Source organism: Mesoplodon densirostris, chromosome 7, assembly GCF_025265405.1.
Source record: "Mesoplodon densirostris isolate mMesDen1 chromosome 7, mMesDen1 primary haplotype, whole genome shotgun sequence".
Classification (NCBI taxonomy): Eukaryota; Metazoa; Chordata; class Mammalia; order Artiodactyla; family Ziphiidae; genus Mesoplodon; species Mesoplodon densirostris.
In genome coordinates, this window is record NC_082667.1 from 12,802,420 (window position 1) to 12,821,033 (window position 18,614).

The 18,614-nt window shown below is 49.5% G+C and overlaps 1 protein-coding gene across 1 annotated transcript; it reads left to right on the forward strand.

Moving 5' to 3' along the window:
- The first annotated feature begins 15,675 nt into the window (after window positions 1-15,675).
- On the forward strand, window positions 15,676-18,022 carry LOC132494117 (bone marrow proteoglycan-like). The gene is made up of 6 exons (XM_060105153.1): window positions 15,676-15,737; window positions 16,252-16,295; window positions 16,356-16,639; window positions 16,989-17,120; window positions 17,648-17,759; window positions 17,964-18,022. The coding sequence occupies exons 1-6, from the start codon at window positions 15,676-15,678 to the stop codon at window positions 18,020-18,022; spliced, it is 693 nt and encodes a 230-aa protein (XP_059961136.1).
- The last annotated feature ends 592 nt before the right edge of the window (window positions 18,023-18,614 follow it).

Below are 18,614 nucleotides of genomic sequence, written 5' to 3' on the forward strand. Positions count from 1 at the left end.
CAGCAGTGAGTCCGTCCTTTAACGTTCTTTGGGAAGAACACTTGCATCCAGGCTCCAAGGCACAGGCTCTGGTCCAGGCTCCGGTCCTTTGCTGGCGATGAGGAGCTCACAGATGGGCCATGTCTGACCACTCCTGGGTCCACTGCTGCCCACAGTGGGGCTGACTCACTGGCAGGGTGATTAAACCCAGGACGATGCTCAGGTCCCTCCGCATTCCATTTGCTGAGTCCAGTGTTACCTCCCAGGCCTGAGGGTGGACTCAAGCAGTAGATGCATGGGGAAAGGCTCTGGGCTTCACAGACACTTACCAGCTGTGCGACCTCGAAGAATCAGTTTCCTCACCTGTAACAAAGATAATACGTAGTATGGGAGCTAGTTGGGAAGACTACAGAGGACTTTGGGGAATAAAAGGTAGAGGTACCTTGGGCTCGGCAGTTGGACTGTCCAAGACCAACTGCCACCTCTTTACCATGCGAGCTCTGGGACTTGGTTCATGGTGCCTTAGTTTCTTCATCTGTAAAATGGGGATGACAATAGAACTACATCTTGGCGTTGTAAGGATTAAGTGAATTAATGAATTTAAAGCACTTCAAACATGACATCAACCGCCTGGGATGCAGCAGGCCTGCGGTGCGTGCCTGCTGTTATCAGGATCATCCGTGATTCCCTGGGGGACAGGCAGAGTGAGGTGCTCCATACCTGATGGAGCCGGGAACGTCACTACGTTTGTCCAGGGCAGAAACCACCCTGCAAGCATTTGCCCAAACTTTTTTCTGTCTAACAAAGCAGCACAGATTCTCTTGCATTGTTTCGAATGGGAAAACTTCAAGACGAAAAAATGGCTTTCTAATTATCCCGAATCTTAAGCCAAAGTCATTGAAAACTGTCAATCTTCATATTCAAATTTTGCACTTTTTTTTGTTTCTGCAGTAGTCAATGCAGAAAATCTGTGAGCAGAGAACAGTCCATCACCAGGGATAGGGCTGTGTATTCCTTCTGGAGCCAGGGCCCAGAGGTGGCTGGGGCCCAGGGAGGAGCGTAGACAGACAGCCCTGTGTCTCATGTCCTCAGGCTGTGTGTCCTTGAACCGGTAGTAGCCTCTCCTTTCAGGTGAGGATAAATGAGGCTCCACATGAAAAGCGCTTGGCCCTGGCACACAGTAGGTCCTGTAGTAATTTTTATTATATACACAATATCATGTTAAAGGTCAAGTGCACATTTTAAAATGGTTTTATTCTCCTTGCTTGGAATGCGTCCCATCCAACCCATCATTAAATCCTACAGTTGATTCAGCTCTCAGCTCAGATCTCCCTTCTTTCCTTTCCAGCCTGTTACCGAGTACAGATTTTCATTGCACCAGGCACTTCTCTAGCATAGAGCTTGTCACAGTTGCAGTTTAACATACAGATTAAATAATAATAATAATAATAATGATGATGATGCAAGACTTCCATTAGGCTGGGAACTCCATGTGGGCAGTAACTGCATCTTTTATTACCCCCTGTATCCTCAGGGCTTTGCACCCTACCTGGCACAGAATGGAGGTTCAAGAAATACAAGATGTTAGAGAGAGGCAGGGACTTCCCTGGTGGCACAGTGGTTAAAATTCACCTGCCAGTGCAGGGGACACGGATTTGATCCCTGGTCCGGGAAAATCCCACATGCTGTGGAGCAAATAAGCCCGTGCGTCACAACTACTGAGCCCCTGTGCTGAAACTACTGAAGCCCGTGTGCCTAGAGCCCGTGCTCCGCAACAAAGAGTAGCCACCACAATGAGAAGCCCGCGCACCGCAACAAAGAGTAGTCCCTGCTCGCCTCAACTAGAGAAAGCCTGCGCGCAGCAACGAAGACCCAACACAGCCAAAAATTTTTTTAAAAAAAGAAAAGAAAAAAAGAGATAGAGACAAATACAGAGAGAAAGAAGGAAGGAAGGAAAGATGGGAGGGAGGGAGGAAGGGGAAAGGAAAGGGAGAGAAGAGAAGAAGGGAAGGAAAGAGGGAAGGAATGAATGCATGTTTGAAGGAAGGAAGGAGCCTCTTTAACCTTCCACCACCCTGAGATTTCCGTTCCCCACCTGCAGGGATTTGCCTGTGGAAACCTCAGGGTGACTTGAGCCAGGAGGCTTTGGAGAAGTTTGGGGTATTTCTGGGAGTATCATGTTGGGGGAGGTGATGAAATAAAATTTATATTTTATGACAAGAAAGATTTAAACATAAAAATGTTCTCAGCCCATTTGGGCCTCCTCCCTCTCCTAATGAAGATGTGTGTTGTGCATCTGCATTAATCAGACCTCCTTAGGAGATAGATAACCTTCCTTCTTGATCTTGTAAGGGGTCACAATGACCCACGACCCACTACTCACTGTACGTGTAGATCTGGATGGTGTAAACTGTCAATAATACGTCATTTGACATATAACCCTTTGTCTCAAAAACTGATGTCATTGCTTTGATCCCTAACAGGTGGAACAGACCTCAGAACTTTCTGAAAGACTGTCTCCTGGGTTATAACCCTCAGGTTGGCTCGAATAAAATTTTCCATTTCTGGAACCTCCCTGGTGTCCTGGTGGCTAAGACTCCACACTCCCAATGCAGGGGGCCCCGGTTCGATCCCTGGTCAGGGAACTAGATCCCACATGCCACAACTAAGAGTTCGCATGCTGCAACTAAAACAAAGATCCTGCATGCTGCAACTAAAAAGATCCCGCATGCCATAACTAAGACCCAATGCAGTCAAATAAATAAATATTTAAAAATTAAAATTTCCATTTTCTTCTTAGATTGACTATTGATTAATTTCTTTGTCAACAAGGGGATGGAAAGATGCATCCATCCTTAGCATCAGAATGCTGTCCCTCCACAGCCGGTCAAGAGAGAGGAGGTCTATCTGGGGGGAAGACCCTGAGGTACACAAACCCTCTCCTACCGCAGGACCCCTCAGTCATCTCCAGGAGTCTTTCTGGGGCCTGACAGAAGCTGCTTCAGGGTTGGTGTGTGTGTCCAGCCTGGCGCTAGACCAGCAAACGTGAAAGCCCATTACGCCAATCACCATGACCAACTGCCTTTCCCGCTCATTACCAAATCAGCGAGTCAGCTTGTATCCATAGGCCCTCACTGCACAGGCACTAGCTCCCCTGCTGTTTCTGTGAGACCCCAGTTCAGGGCTCTTCCCACCAACTGAACCTCCATCATGTCTCTGAGCTTCCAGCTGGGAGAGCAGAGCTATATCCCCAGGTGCTCAGGACCTGGCTCCTCTTGGTGGTGTCTGTGACTGGTCCCATGCAGTGTTGAGTACGTCGAAGATGCTCAGAAAATATCTGCTCATTAGAATTCTTTTTTTAAAAAATCAATTAATTAATTTATTTATTTTTGGCTGTGTTGGGTCTTCGTTTCTGTGCGAGGGCTTTCTCTAGTTGTGGCGAGTGGGGGCCACTCTTCATCGCGGTGAGCGGGCCTCTCACTGTCGTGGCCTCTCATTGCGGAGCACAGGCTCCAGACGCGCAGGCTCAGTAGTTGTGGCTCACAGGCCCAGTTGCTCCACGGCATGTGGGAACTTCCCAGACCAGGGATCGAACCCGTGTCCCCTGCATTGGCAGGCAGATTCTCAACCACTGCGCCAACAGGGAAGCCCCTAGAATTCTTTTTTTCAAGTTCCGTCGTTTGCCAGTACATGAAATTTGGACCATCACTTAACCTTTCTGAGCCTTGCTTTCTCTATTTCGAAAATGGGGAGAGTATTTAGGATTGTTTGTTCAGGACCTACCATGTGTCAGATTAGATTCTTGTACAACCACCTACTCAGTGAGTCCTCCCCAAACCCTGTGAGGTTCTCATCCTTAACTTGCAGATGGGCAGACAGAGAACGGGAGATGAGGCACCTACCAAGCTCACGTGGTGGGCCAGCTCACGAGTGACAGAGCCAGGAATGGCCCCAGGATCCTTTGAATCCCAAGGAGCACATTCTTCATATTTCCTATATTATCACCTGCCCCACTAACTTACAGGGTGGCTTGAGTGCCACTCACGTTGCTTTGAGCTAATTAGTCACCACTACGGGGAAGTGAGGTGTGGAGGATAAGAGCTCAGGCTCTCCGTTCAAATCCTGGCTTTGATGCTTACCTGGTAGGCAACTTCACCATCCTGAGCCTCAGTCTTTTTGTCTATAATTTACAGATGACAGTGGTACTTGTCTGATACAGTTGTTTAGAAGATTAAATGATATGGACCACTCAAAACACTTAACACATAGAAAGTGCTTCCTGGGACTTCCCTGGCGGTCCAGTGGTTAAGACTGTGCTTCCACTGCAGGGGGGGCAGTTTCCATCCCTTGTCAGGGAACTAAGATCCCATATGCCACGCAGTGTGGCCAAAAATATTTAAAAAAGAAAAGAAAGAAAGTGTTTCTTAAATGTTAAATGCTGCTGCTGTTATTGTTCTTAAAATTCCTGCTTAAGATCTCATTTCAGGGAGCATTTGCTCAACTCATCTTAAACAAAACTTTCTTTTCATCATTCATTCGCTTATTCAGCAAACATGAATTGAGCCTTTGGTATGTTTCCAGGACACTGCAGGTACCAGAGATACACAGGTGAGAAAGGCAACGCTGCCAGTCTTCTGGGGAGACAGCAAGAAGACAGTTGCCATGAGATGGGATGGGGCGGGGCTAGACTTAAACCCCATGAGGTTCCTTTCTACTTCTCTCCGGGAGAATCAGGGCAGGCTTCCTGGAAGGGTTGATCTTTGGCTGAGACTTAGTAGAAGAGGAGGGTTTGCACAGTGGTTAGAGAGGAAAGGGCATTCTGGGCAGATGAAATGGTATCTGAGAGCTCACAGAATATTAGGGAAATAGCAGGGCGTTCAGTATGATTGGAGCAGAGTGGTGTGTGTGTGTGTGTGTGTGTGTGTGTGTTTGGAGAGTTGAGGTTGTAGACCAGTGGCTCTCAACTAGGGGGCAAGTCTGCCCCCAAGGGGACATGTGGCAACATCTGGAGATATTTTTGATCGTCACAACTTGGGGGGAAGGTACTACTGGCATCTAGCGGGTGAGGACATTGTGCTAAACACCCAACACTGCACAGGACATCCCCCTGCAACAAAGAAGTATCCAGTTCCAAATGTCAGTAGTGCTGAAGTTGAGGTAAGGAGGGGCCAGATCAGGAAGAAAGTATTTGCCCAAGAGCAAGAAGAAGTAATTGAAAAGTGTCTGTGTGATGAGCTCCGCGTTTTAGGAGCTCATTTTGGCAGCAGACAGACAATGTATCAGAGACGTGGGGGTGAGGGGTGGACTTCCCTGGTGGTGCAGTGGTTAAGAACCTGCCTGCCAATGCGGGGGACATGGGTTCGAGCCCTGGTCCGGGAAGATCCCTCATGCCGCGGAGCAACTAAGCCCGTGCGCCACAACTACGGAGGCTGTGCTCTAGAGCCCATGTGCCACAAGTACTGAAGCCTGCGTGCCTACAGCCCATGCTCTGCAACAAGAGAAGCCACTGCAATGAGAGCACTACAGTGAAGAGTAGCCCCACCGCTCGCTGCAACTAGAGAAAGCCCGCGCACAGCAACGAAGACCCAATGCAGCCAAAAATTAAAAAAAAAACAAATAAATAAATAGATAAATTAAAAAAAAAGAGATGGGGGAGGTTATGGTAAGAGGAGGAAGGGAAAGTGATTTGAGAGCCACTGAAGTGATCCAGGTGAAAGACAGTCAGCAGTTGGTTAGGAGAGCAGCAGGGGAAGTGGGGTTGGGTGGGTAGACGAGATGCGGAAGGAGGACCACTATGACCGTGAATGTGTGGTGATGAGAAGATTGTGGAAGGTGGCCCCAGAGTCCCGGCTTGGGGGTTTGGGTGCAAGGTGATGATTCCTCCTGAGAAAGGGACCACAAGAAGAGGAGCAGTTTTGTGTAGGGGTGTGTGTGTGTGTGTGTGCACGTGTGTATGTGACGAGTCGGTCTGACATGTTGAATTCATAATGCGCATGGGACATCCAAGTTGGGAGGCTTATTTGGTGGCTGTATATGTGAGTCTTCAGTTGTGGACCAAACCTGGTGAGGAGCAGGTCTGGAGCTGGAGATGAAGGATTGGGAGTGATCTGTATATATTTCATAGCTTGAGACGTGGGGTGGATGAGATAACCCATGGAGCATGTGTAGAGTTAGAAAAAAGGGTACCAAGAAACCAGGTGATGGGGCTTCCCTGGTGGCGCAGTGGTTGAGAGTCCGCCTGCCGATGTAGGGGACACGGGTTCGTGCCCCGGTTCGGGAAGATCCCACATGCTGCGGGGCGGCTAGGCCCGTGAGCCATGGCCGCTGGGCCTGCGCATCCGGAGCCTGTGCTCCACAATGGGAGAGGTCACAACAGCGAGAGGCCTGCGTAGCGCAAAAAAAAAAAAAAGAAACCAGGTGATGGCCAACATTTAAAATTCCAGAAGAGGAAGAGGAGCCCACCAGCAGAAATTGGGAAGGCATGGCTAGAGAAGTTGTTAAGAAAAGAGGCTGTTTTTAAGAAGGAGGAAGTAAAGAGGTATCAGGCACTGCAGAGGTCAAAGAAGACAAGAACTGAAGAATGTCTGTTGGGTTTGGCAATTAGGTGGTCAGTGGGGACCTTGGCAAGAGTAGTTTCCGTGGAGCAATGCGGGGTGGGCAGAAACCAGATTACTATGGTGTAAGGAGTCGAGGGGGTTGACGAACTGGCCAGCAAGTCTACACTGCTCATTGGAGGAGCTTGGCTTTGGTGCCGAGAAACGAACCCACCTCGTTCTTTGACAGCCTCCAGGAAACACCAATCCTCCATATCTTGGCTCAAATTCCATCAGTTCAGGGCCATGGTTTGGCTCCTAGAATGCCTCCTACTTCTCTTCTGCCTCTCCTCTCCTGTCTGTCAATCCTTCAGAGCCCAGGCCAAGGAACACCTTTACAAGGAAGCCCTCTCTGCCTGCCCTTGCCCTTAATGTGACTCTGGTAGCATGGAAAATTGGTATCTTCTAGCAAGTGAAAGTTTTATCCTTCTAAGTGTCCACTCAATACAGTGCCTTGTTTTACTAAGAGGTTCATTTTGTTTGTCTTGCTTTATCAGCTACATGAAGCCTCCCTGAGATTAGAGACCAGCCCTGAGTATTTACTGAATGAATGAATGTATGACCCAGTGCACAGAGCCTGGCCCACGATTGTGTCCATGGCAGGTGGGGCTCAGAAAGACACCTGTAGAATTGAAATGAATGGACTTTGACTTTAACTCAGCTGGACTTTCTCCAGGAAGTAAATTTCAAGTTGATTAATCAACTAATTGAAAAACTCCTTCTATGATCTGGGTAGAGTTCTAGACAGTGAGCAAGAAAGATGAGGTCCCTGTTTTCTTAGAACTTACTTCCTACTGGGAAAGACAGACAGTAAACAAGAAACCAGTGAAAGAGCAAGATTGTATCACTTTGGCAAATATTCTGATGGAAGTAAATGAATGATGTGCACCAGTGTAACGAGATATGCGAATGGGTTGGGTGGGCTTTTTAAAAAAATTTAATTAATTAATTTATTACTTAATTTTACTTTTGGCTGCGTTGGGTCTTCATTGCTGCGCGCGGGCTTTCTCGAGTTGCAGCAAGCAGGGGCTACTCTTCGTTGAGGTGCACGGGCTTCTCATCGTGGTGGCTTCTCTAGTTGTGGAGCACGGGCTCTAGGCGCACGGGCTTCAGTAGTTGTGGCTTGTGGGCTCTAGAGCGCAGGCTCCGTAGTTGCAGCACAGGGGCTTAGTTGCTCTGCGGCACGTAGGCTCTTCCCTGACCAGGGCGCGAACCCGTATCCCCTTCATAGGCAGGTGAATTCTTAACCACTGAGCCCCCAGGGAAGTCCCCAGAGTGGGCTTCTTTAGAAAGAGTCATCAGAGAAGACTTCTCTGAGGAGGCGACCTTGGAGCCGAGACCCGCTAGATGAGAAGGAGCCAGTACCAAACTTTAACTTGGCCAGTGGAGCAGAAACCAGTATGACCAGGGTCACACACACCAGTGAGGTTGGACAAGTAGACAAGAGCCAGACCATGGAGGCCCTTGAAGGCAATGGTAATGAGTTTGGATGAACTGCTAGCGCAGAAGGAAGACACTGAATAGCAAGCATGGGGATGATGGGCTCGGATGTACGTTATCAAAGGTTGGCAGCTTGGGCTAAGGAGGTGGCAGCAGAGATGGAGAGAATTAGATGGTCTGGGGAAGTATTGAAGGTGGAAGGTGGGGTGGGGGATGGGCACTGACTGCAAAGACGAATTCCTTCTAACCTTGCTGTGTGTACACAGTCCCTGGGAGAGGAGATGCCTGGAGGCCAAGGGGGGTTCTCTCACCAAGGGCGAAGGAAAAGCACTGAACTGGGAATCAGGACATCTGAGTCCTCCATATCTTAGGCATGGAGACTGGACTGGGTCAACTCTAAAGGCCCTTCCAGCCCTAGCAGCCCAGGCCTTGGTCTATGTCAATTGTTGGGGCATCTAAAGGGGGAAGTGTCACAGGAGCTGTAAATCAAGGTTGATTTCACAGAGCAAAGGCCCAGGTCTCTGTCTCCTGGGCTGCTTACCCTGGGGTGATGTTAGTCCTTTCACCACCTCTTATCTGCCCCCAGGGAGATGTTGGCTAAGCCCAGGCAGCAGGCAGTTGATCAGCTCTGAAGTTCTGGCTCCTGCAGCTCATTGCTTCTCTGAGGGCAGAACTTGGAGCTAGAAGAGGCTAACCAGCCTCTTATGGTCTGAGGGGAAGGGTGGTGGGACCTCTGGCTGGAATCCAACCTCCCTTTCTCCCTGTCCATATTTCCTGACCTTCTTTCCCTGGGTTCTTTAGAAGGTCCTCCAGTCCATTCCTTTGGGACACTCCCCTGTGCCAATCAATCCCCCACCATCAATTGCACTAACTGTAAGTTTCATCCGGGGAAGGAAATGGGCCTCGAGGGTTGTATGTGTCTTCTACGCCACATAACAAATTGGCACAGATTTAGTGACTTCAAACAGCACACATTTATTAGCTCATAGTTCTGTAGGTCAGAAGTGTGGGCATGGCAAGGCTGGATTTTCTTTTCAGCATCTCTCAAGGCTAAAATCAAGGTGTTGGCTGAGCTGTGTTCTCATCTAGAGTTCAGGGTCCTCTTCCAAGCTCACATGGTTGTGGTAAAATTCTGTTCCTTCTGCTGTTCCTGGCTGGCTGTCACATGGGGGCTGCTCCACATTCCTTGCCCTCCGTCCTCAAAGCCAGCAATGGAGAGCCTCCCTTGGGTTGAATCCTGCTCATGTTTGTAATCTCCGACTTCAGAAAGAGCCCAGTCACTTTAAAGGGCTTGCCTGATTAGATCAGACTCATCCGGGATAGTCTCCCTTTCATAAGGTCAACGGTGCCATATAATATAACACAACCATAGGAGTAAAATCCATCCTCTGTCCCTATGTGCAGTCCCAGGGATTATGCACCATATGTGCACGGGAGTGGGAGAAGGATCTTCAGGGACGTCTTAGAATTCCGCTGATTACGAGAGCCAAGGAGGACGTTTTTGGTGGAGAAGGATGGAGGTCATTCCTGGCAATTTGAGAACAGATCATCCAGTAAAGTGAGAAGTTCCTTTGCCTTTTGGGAGGCCATAGAGCCATCGTATGGATGGTTTGAACACTCACCCTAGAAACATCATACCATATGTTGTCTATGTTTGCAGAGTTCATGGCCCCTTGAATGCATTCATCGTTTCTAGGTTGATAAACCCTGGGGCAGGGTGTGGGGAGGGTGCAAGTGGAGATGAGGGCTGAGTAGTGTGAGTTGGGTATTTGGAGCTGCAGTGCTTTCTACCTTCAAGCTGCTCTGTGTTGGTCATGGGAGGGACATAAACCAGACTTCCTTGGTATTGGCCACCTTCGCCAAGGTGACCTCTGCTCAGCGCCCTGTAGACACGTGTGCACATTTGTGGCAGGGCAGATGCCTCAGTGCCTGGTCTGCCCCTGGACAGGCTGTACCGGGGCTACAGCAAGCTCTCCCATGAGCCTGAAGTTGGGATGAGTCCCTGAGAATGAGATCAGGAAAGATGAAATACAGGGGTTGTCTGCTGGGATCCCCCATGGGAGTGCTGATATGGAAATGGATGACTGAGTCTGTTTAGGGTCATCCAAGCTCTGGAGTAACTTTGGGAGGTAGAAAGGGGGATTCCTAAGACTCAGGATCTTGCAATGTTTGTCCAACACTTCTTGGGGGAAGAAGGCAGGCCTGAGGCTGAAAGGCACTGGGCCCCGAGACCTCCAGCTCTCTGCTTCCATTCAAAATCCAGGTAAACTGAGCACACTGTAGCTTGGGATGCAGGGAGAGAACATGCTGATCAGAGGGCCCTAAGTGGGTCCTTTGCGGATATAGGTCAACCTAAATTATATCATTGGTACCGGATGTAGACATTGGTCTCTTGAGAACTTGATTAATGTGGGTCAGCCCAAAGACCTCAGTCACTTACACAAGTAGCTGTCATTTGTTGAGCAATAACTGAATGCCAGTTTCTGTGCTAAATGCTGTATCTGTTAGGGCTTTCAGTGGCAGGCAAAAGAAACTCTCCCTGGCTGATCTGAGAGAAAAACGAATTTATCAAAAGGAAATGGGGGGCTTCCCTCGTGGCACAGTGGTTAAGAATCTACCTGTCAATGCAGGGGACACGGGTTCGAGCCCTGGTCTGGGAAAATCCCACATGCCGTGGAGCAATTAAGCCCAAGCACCACAACTACTGAGCCTGCGCTCTAGAGCCCGTGCTCCGCAGCAAGAGAAGCCACCGCAATGAGAAGCCCGCGCACCACAACGAAGAGTAGCCCCTGCTCGCTGCAACTAGAGAAAGCCTGCAGGGAGCAACGAAGACCCAACGCAGCCAAATAATAAACATAAAAATAAGGAAATGGGGTTGAGACTTCCCTGGTGGTCCAGTGGTTAAGAATCTGCTTTCTAATGCAGGGGATGTGGGTTTGATACTAAGGTTCCACATGCCCCAGGGCAACTAAGCCTGCGTGCTCTAGAGCCCGCATGCCACAAGTAGAGAGAAGCCCATGTGCCACAACGAAGTGCCCATGCACTGCAATGAAAGATCCCGCATGCCTCAACGAAGATCCTGTGTGCTGCAACTAAGACCTGATGCAGCAAAATAAATAAATAAATATTATTTTAAAAAAAAAGGAAAGTGGGTAGATCATAAGTTTGCAGGAAGGGCTTAGAGGACCAGGTGTGAGGCCAAAACCAGGCCACAGATCAGGTCTGGGGAAGATCCCACTGCTGCTGCTGAGATTCAGACCTTGTGGCTGGCACCCAGGGTGCTGTAAGGCTTGGACCTTGGGTCTATCCTCTAGCCCCATGACCACTGCAGCCCCAGGAGCTCAATCTCTCTTTTTTAAAAAATATTTATTTATTTTTGGCGGCATTGGGTCTTAGTTGCAGCACTTAGGCTCTCTAGTTTTGGCGTGCGGGCTCAGTAGTTGCAGCGCGTGGGCTTAGTTGCCCTGTGGCATGTAGGATCTTAGTTTCTCGACCAGGGATTTAACCCACGTCCCCTACATTGGAAGGTGGATTCTTAACCACCGGGCCACCAGGGAGGTCCCCAGGAACTCAATCTCATCATTACTACCACCAGAGAGAGGTCTTCACGGCCCCCACTTTTTGGTCCCTAGCTCTATTCGAAGTCTTGAATAGATGCTTCTATTTGATGGAGCCTAGTCGTATGCCTTAGCTATGAAGGAAGCTGGGAATCTATCTGTCACATTTGTCTTCAATAATAAGAGGCCTGGCCCCCACCAAGATCCATAGGAAATGGGATCCCAGAAGCCAGAAGGCAAGGAGGAGGCTGTGCAGCTCACGGCGTGTCTGCTGCAAATGTGCTATCTCATTCGTTCCCAGAGAGGCAGATGTTGTTATCCCCACTTTATGAACAATGACAATGAGGTACAGAGAGGTTAAGAAGCTTGTCCAGTGTCACACAGCTACTAAGTGGTAGAGTCTCAATTCAAACTGGGACTGTCTGATTCCAGAACCGACACTCTCAGCCACTGCTCTATACCTCCACTGGATGTCAAGGAAATGGAATTTCTGTGTTCACTTAGCTGTGGATTTCAGCCTGTGGATTGTGTGACCTAAAGGAGAACTTCCCAGGACTTCCCCGGCGGTGCAGTGGTTAAGAATCCGCGCTTCCACTGCGGGGGGCACTGGTTCGACCCCTGGTCGGGGGAACTAAGATCCCGCAAGCCGCATGGTGTGACCAGAAACAAGCCAGTGCCAAGCCACCAACTGGGCTCTAAGAGTCGGCTCCATCCTGTCCTTGTCTGACTGTAATAGCTCTCTCCACACACATGTAAAGTGGCCCTGCCGGGGCGGCCCGGGATGGGAGTGAGCAGAACACAGCTCGGAGCTCCTGTCTTGGCTCTCGTTGAGTCATCCCCTTATTCCTGTGTCTGTCTCATTAAGTCAGTGGATACAGGAGAAGGATATCTCCATCCTTGGCTCAAGATGGGATGTACTGGTTCCCTGTTTTTCCCACCCTCTTCCAAGGTGCATACTATTCTTGACTTTAGTTATGAAAGGACCCTGTCCTGTGCACATGCCAATGTCACACCACTTGCACACCTTGCTCATGCCCTTCTTTCTACCCGGACCACCTGTTTCCTTCCCTTCTATTCACCACAAATCCATCCAGATGAGACTCAGCTCCTTGTTTTCCTAGAGCCTTACCTACACTCTTCCACTCTGGAATTTCTTCTGAATCAGCAGAGAGTGCCTCTTAGCTTGGGTCTTAACCCATCTTCTCTTGTTTTTTCGGGATGTGTCTCCTCTTACCAGTTAGATTGCAAGCAAATTGAGGGCAAGGATTATAATTTACTGTGTTTTGTCTCCACCTAGACAGCCTAGTTTTTGACATACAACAGGCACATGGAAGGGAAGAGAAATTTGGTGCCAGAGAGAACTGGATTTGAATCCCAACTTATTTACCTGAGCAATTTGCTTAACTATTCATTCGTTTATTCATTCAACAATGTTTATTGAGTATTGACCTACTATGTGCAGGCACTACTATGTGTAGGCACCAAGGCTACAAAGGTGAGTAAACGGACATGGTCTCTGCTATCCAGGAACTTGTAGTCTAGGGAGGGAGATAGATGTTGACCCATTGACCAGATAATTTCACAATAAAGAGAGAATGACTAACTCCAGAAAGCACTCTGAAGGACAAACACATGGAGTTTGATCCAATATGGGGAGGGGGTGTGGGGAGTGGGTTAGGAGCCGCATGGAGCCTTGGATTTCTCACCTGAACCACGGAGATATCACCTACCTAGCACACTAGGCTGTTGTAAGTGAGGTAATAGATGCAGTGCACAGAGGTTTAAAATGTGCAGTAAATATTACCATAATCAAGGCTGGTACACTGGCCAACTGAGTGGCTAAGTTTTGAAGGAAAGCGGGGTTAGGCAGATGTGAGCATATCCTGCGCTCAGACATCCCCAGGACAGTGATTCTCAGATACATTTTCCATCAGAATCAGCTGGGAAGCTTTTTAAAAAGGCATACGTCTGCCCTCCACTCTAGATCTACTAGCCAATCAAAATTTCCCAAGGTGGGGTTTGTGTATTTTTAAATTATTTATTTATTTATTTAGTTGCAGCAGGTGGGCTCCTTAGTTGTGGCATGTGGGCTCCTTAGTTGTGGCATGTGAACTCTGAGTTGCAGCATGCATGTTAGATCTAGTTCCCTGACCAGGGATCGAACCTGGGCCCCCTGCATTGGGAGCTCGGAATCTTAACCACTGTGCCACCAGGAAAGTCCCTAGGGGTTTGTGTACTTTTAAACTCTTTAATAAGGTCTCTTGCAAAATTTCAGAGTGAGTACACACACTGTAACCATTGAAACATGCAGAGCTATAAAAAGAAGGAAAACAACAATCTCCCTCCCCTTTCTTCCCTCTGCTCCATCTACTCTTGGAGGCCACCAAAGTAAGCAGGCTGGTGTGAATCCCGTTTAGTACACCAGCTCTACAGTCTGTGGTTATGTAAAGGAAACTCACAGATAGATACTCACATGTGTTTTTTTTCTTTACAAAAGTATTCTCATACTTTTGTAAGTATTTCTCTGTATTTTGCTTTTCTTTTTTCACTTCACAGTACAGCATACACATCTCTTCAGGTTTACAGATATAGGTCCATATCTTCTTTAAAGAGTCACATTATATTCTGGGGAATTCCCTGGAGGTCCAGTGGTTAGGACTCTGCACTTCCACTGCTGAGGCCTGGGTTCGATCCCTGGTCGGGGAACTAAGATCCCGCAAGCTGCGCAGCACGGCCAAAAACCAACCAACCAACCAACCAAACAAACAAGAGTCACATTATATTCTGTAGAATAGATGAGCCACATTTTACTCAATGCTCCACTGATGGATATGGGTTGTTTTGATGTCTGTAAATGGTAAAGCAATACCCAACTTTGTAAAAGTGTTTTTATTTATAGGTACTTTTATTTCCAAAGGATAATGTCCAAAAACTCAAATGGATCAAATGATCTATGCACGTTTTTTTGTTTTGGCTGCCCCTTGCGGCATGTGGGCTCTTAGTTCCCCGACCAGGGATCGAACACCCAACCCCTGCAGTGGAAGCATGGAGTATTAACTACTGGACCGCCAGGGAAGTCCTGATCTGTACACTTTTAATTTTAATAGATATTGACAAGATGTGTTTCCAAAATATCTGTGGCAGTCACATCCCCGTCAGTAAAGCGGGAGAGCTGTGTATTTTGGAAAACTCCCTAGGAGATTCTGAAGTGCAGCCCAGGATAAGAACCACTAGCCCAGAGCAAGCCCAGAATGGCCCCCAGGTTCCTGAAAGGGGTGTCAGGAGAGAATGAATGGGCTCCCCAGAGATGTGAAGAAATGGTTCTTTTCAGCCCTCCCATCTCCCTCAGGCTGTGAGGCAAACCCTCCTGCCTCTGGAGAACTTCCTAAAAAGCTCCTATATAAAGCATCATTGTGGGATGGAGTGAAGGAGGACGGAGTTTGGGGTGCGCCTCGGGACCCAGGAGGAGCTCTGGGCTAGTGCGTGCCTTCCCTGTTGCAGTGGAGCTGGTCCTAAGTAAATGTTCAATCTCCTGGGAGGTGCCTGACTCAGGCTGAGAGGTTCTAGAGGGCTGGCTTGGACTGTGTGTGGCTCTCAGATGTTAGCAGGGTCAGGACTTCTCAGCCTCAGCCTATCACATTTCTTTTGAGCTCTGTGAAAGCTCTCCTTGGCTGGGGAAGGCAGAGCATGGAGGATGCGAGGGTGTGTGTGGCTTTCTGAGCTTTGAAGAGGAGACATGCTTTCCAAGGGCTGCGAGTTCCTAAGAAGGCCAACAATCATGTTGTCTTGATCCTCTCTTTTTTCGTAGACTCTGCGGAGACCATTAAGTACAAACAAAGAAAGGTAATACTCCCTTCTTCCCATCCAAGCCCACAGGAAAGTCAGCCTTGGCTGCCCCTCATGGTCTGCTTCACTCTATTCAGAAAGAGGTCTCAGTGTCCTAGAGCATCAGGGCGTGGGCACAGCAGTAGCTTTTCCATCCCATCTTGACTTTTATTCATGCTTTCTCTTTCTCCACCTCCCTCTCAAGGTCCCCTAATGGTGTGGCTCTTGTGTATGTGTGTGTGTGTGTCCAACTCTGTTCTCCATTGCAGGATAAAGCCAAAATGGAACTCCACCTACTTCTGGCTCTTCTACTTGGGAAAGTTTCAGCTCTTCATCTGAGAAAGTCTCCTTGGCCTTCAGCCTTTCTTTCTCTACTTGACTCCTTTCTATAGTTTATACGGTCAGAGTCACATAGCCACCTTCCTCTCTGGCCATCCCCTATTTCAGGATCTCTGCACAGAAAGGAGCGGGGACTCTAGAGCTGGAGTTGAAGGGATTCCTCAGGGCATCTGCATGTCTGCAGTCTTGGTTCTACTGTGACGTTCTCAATGTTGTCCTTTCTGCAAGATGCAAACGATGATCAAATGATCACTTCTTTTACTTTGAGCTCACCGAGTGTGCTGTGCTAAGCGTTTTCTATGCCTTATCTCCTTTAATCCTCATAGCATCCCCATGAGGTATGTGGTGTGCTATACCCATGTCACAAATGAAGAACTAAAGCTAGTAGAGGATGGAACCAGAACAAAACCCACAACTGCCTGACTCTAAGTTCATGCCCGTCACCACCAGGACCTCATGTGGGAGGTTGGCTTCTCCTGGGGTGGGGTGGGCTCTGTTCCGGGTTCTTCTTCTTCCAGGGCTCAGCTTGCAAATGCCTGGGGCCAGGAGGGAGCTGTCCGTGGTTCTGGGGAGGAAGAGGGGAAGATGTGAAGGAGGGGCACTTGGTCTTTCTTCTTGCCAGGAACCGAAATGGCCAACATTGAGAGCCCCTTGGGAGATGACACCCTGCCTCAGGTTGGGGAGGTGCCAGAAAGTGAGGCAAAGGGGGTCCCTGTGGAGGAGCCGATGCTGCTAGAGGAAGAGGAAGACAGGGGCTCTGGAAGTGAAGATGCCCCCAGGGAAGAGGGGGCTGTTGAGTCCATTGCAGCCTTGGATGAGGTAGACAGGGACCTTCAGTGTCCTAAGGATGAGGACACAGTAAAACTGGAGGGCATCCCTGGATGCAAGACCTGCCGCTTCCTCCTGGTGGGGAGGCCCTGAATTTTATTCATGCTCAGGTGAGTGGCCAGTGGCTGAGAGGCTGAGGCCCAGGGTGGCGATGGGGAGCTGGTGGCTCCAGCCTCTGTGTCGCTGGTCATTTTCCGCACTGAGGACCCTGGGGGTGTTAGCAGAGGCTGAGACCCGCAGAGGTGTTGGGGGTAAGAGGTGAGGGTCATGCGGAAACAGAAGTTTCATCTTAATCTCCAGCCTTCAAATGTCTGTGGGGCTGGTGGGGTGGCGGGTGAGTTTTGGAGACTTAGACACCCAGGACTAAGGTGACGTGAATTCCTGTGGGACAGGCACTCCATTCTTCCTCTTTCATTCTGCCCCGCAGTTGACGTGCCAGGGGTGCTACCGGGGCAGACTCATCTGCATCCACAACTTCAGCCTCAATTACCAGATCCAGTGCTTAGTCAGACAGATCAACCAGGGCCAAGTCTGGATCAGAGGCCAGGTCACCGGCTGGGTAAGAGGGGTCCCAGGTCTCAGTGGGGGGCACCCCCTGACCCCAGCCCATGTTCAACCTGCTGCAGATTTGTCTGTGCTTCTCCTCTACAATCCCCTGAAGAACTGGGGATAGATGGACACCTGGGTGAGACAACAAGGGGGCTGCCTAGGCATCGGGAACAGCCAAGCATTTAGAATCAGGATGTTTAGGTGCGAGTTCTGCTCAGTCTCTGACTGTCTATAGGACCTGGGCAAGACCGTGAGCCTTGTTCCTCGTCTGTAGGGTGGGGTTGGAACTCCTGCCCTACCTCTTGTTAGAGCCAAAAGGATGGGGGTGTCACTGGAATGCATAGAATGTGATGGTGACAAGCATTGTGGATCTACATTTCAGTTGACCAGGACTGTGTCCATTGTGGTCCAGCGGTCCTTTAAGGGCCAATGCGAGGCAGGCAGCGGGAGGGTCAGGCAGGGATAGTCCCAGCTCTGCCTACCTGCTTTCCCTTTGCCCGTGTCCCAGCCCACCTCTTTCCCTCTTGCCTCCCCTAGGGTCGCTGCACACGCTTTTGCTGGCTTGATGGCACTCTCTGGAATTTTGCATACGGGGCTGCTGGCCAGCTCTGGGGCAGTGCTGGTAGATGTGTGATCCTGTGCACCGGAAGTGAGGTGGCGGGAGTGGGGATGAATAATGGCAAGGCCTGGGAGGGAGGAGGCTCCAGGAAGAGCCAGACCCTGCACAGGAGAGGCCTCCTGGCTCTTTAGACTCACCTCCACTGAGGTGTGGGGTAGGGAGAGGGGAAGGCCCTACTGGGGCTGCGTCAGGGAGAACATGAGGCTGAGACTCCTTCCTGTTGCGTCTTCACAGGAGGCCACTGGCGTCGAGCTCCCTGTGGCGTGGCTCTCCCGATCATCTGTTGCTACTGAGCTGGAGCTTTGTGGGCGGCCTCCTCCCATCCCCTCCCCTCCAGCCCCCAGCAATAAAATTGTTTTCCTGAAACTGATTTCTGTTTCTTCCAATCATTGATCTACCCTGCTTAGCCCCACCCACGAGCTTTCTGCCATACAAGGACCCCACCTCCCCAGCCTACTGTCTTTCATGAAAAGGAACAGAAGTTATCACGCATCTCTCTCCAGACTTTCAAGGTGAATTCTCAATGTACTGTATTTGCATCTCCACGTCGGAGGGCCTTTTCTTCCTCTCCCACAACCTGTGATCGCCTTAATGTGCCAGGATATTAACATGTCCCTGGGAACAGCCCACAACTCTCAGGAGTGGGTGTATGAGTACCCCAGTCCTTTGCCCCCTCAAGTGGAATAATTCTGGGGCAAGGATCGGGCACTGCTTCCCAGCGTTTCCCAGTGGGATTAACTTCCAGTTATCCACTGAGGTAGCTGGCTTTATAACACACATTTTATTGGCTGTCTTCTCTTCCCCACATGAACTCTCCTCTTCCCTACGACTGTCCCAGCACCTGCCATATAAACTACTTGCACTCAAATCCTTGCCTCAGGGTCT

Bases quoted from the DNA above. Each gene is read 5' to 3' on its own strand.
- LOC132494117 (XM_060105153.1), top strand. From the start codon at position 15,676: ATGGAACTCCACCTACTTCTGGCTCTTCTACTTGGGAAAGTTTCAGCT. The intron at 15,738-16,251 runs GTCTCCTTGGCC...TTCTTCTTCCAG, and splicing joins TCAGCTCTTCATCTGAGAAA to GGCTCAGCTTGCAAATGCCT. The intron at 17,760-17,963 runs GTGAGGTGGCGG...GCGTCTTCACAG, and splicing joins TGTGATCCTGTGCACCGGAA to GAGGCCACTGGCGTCGAGCT.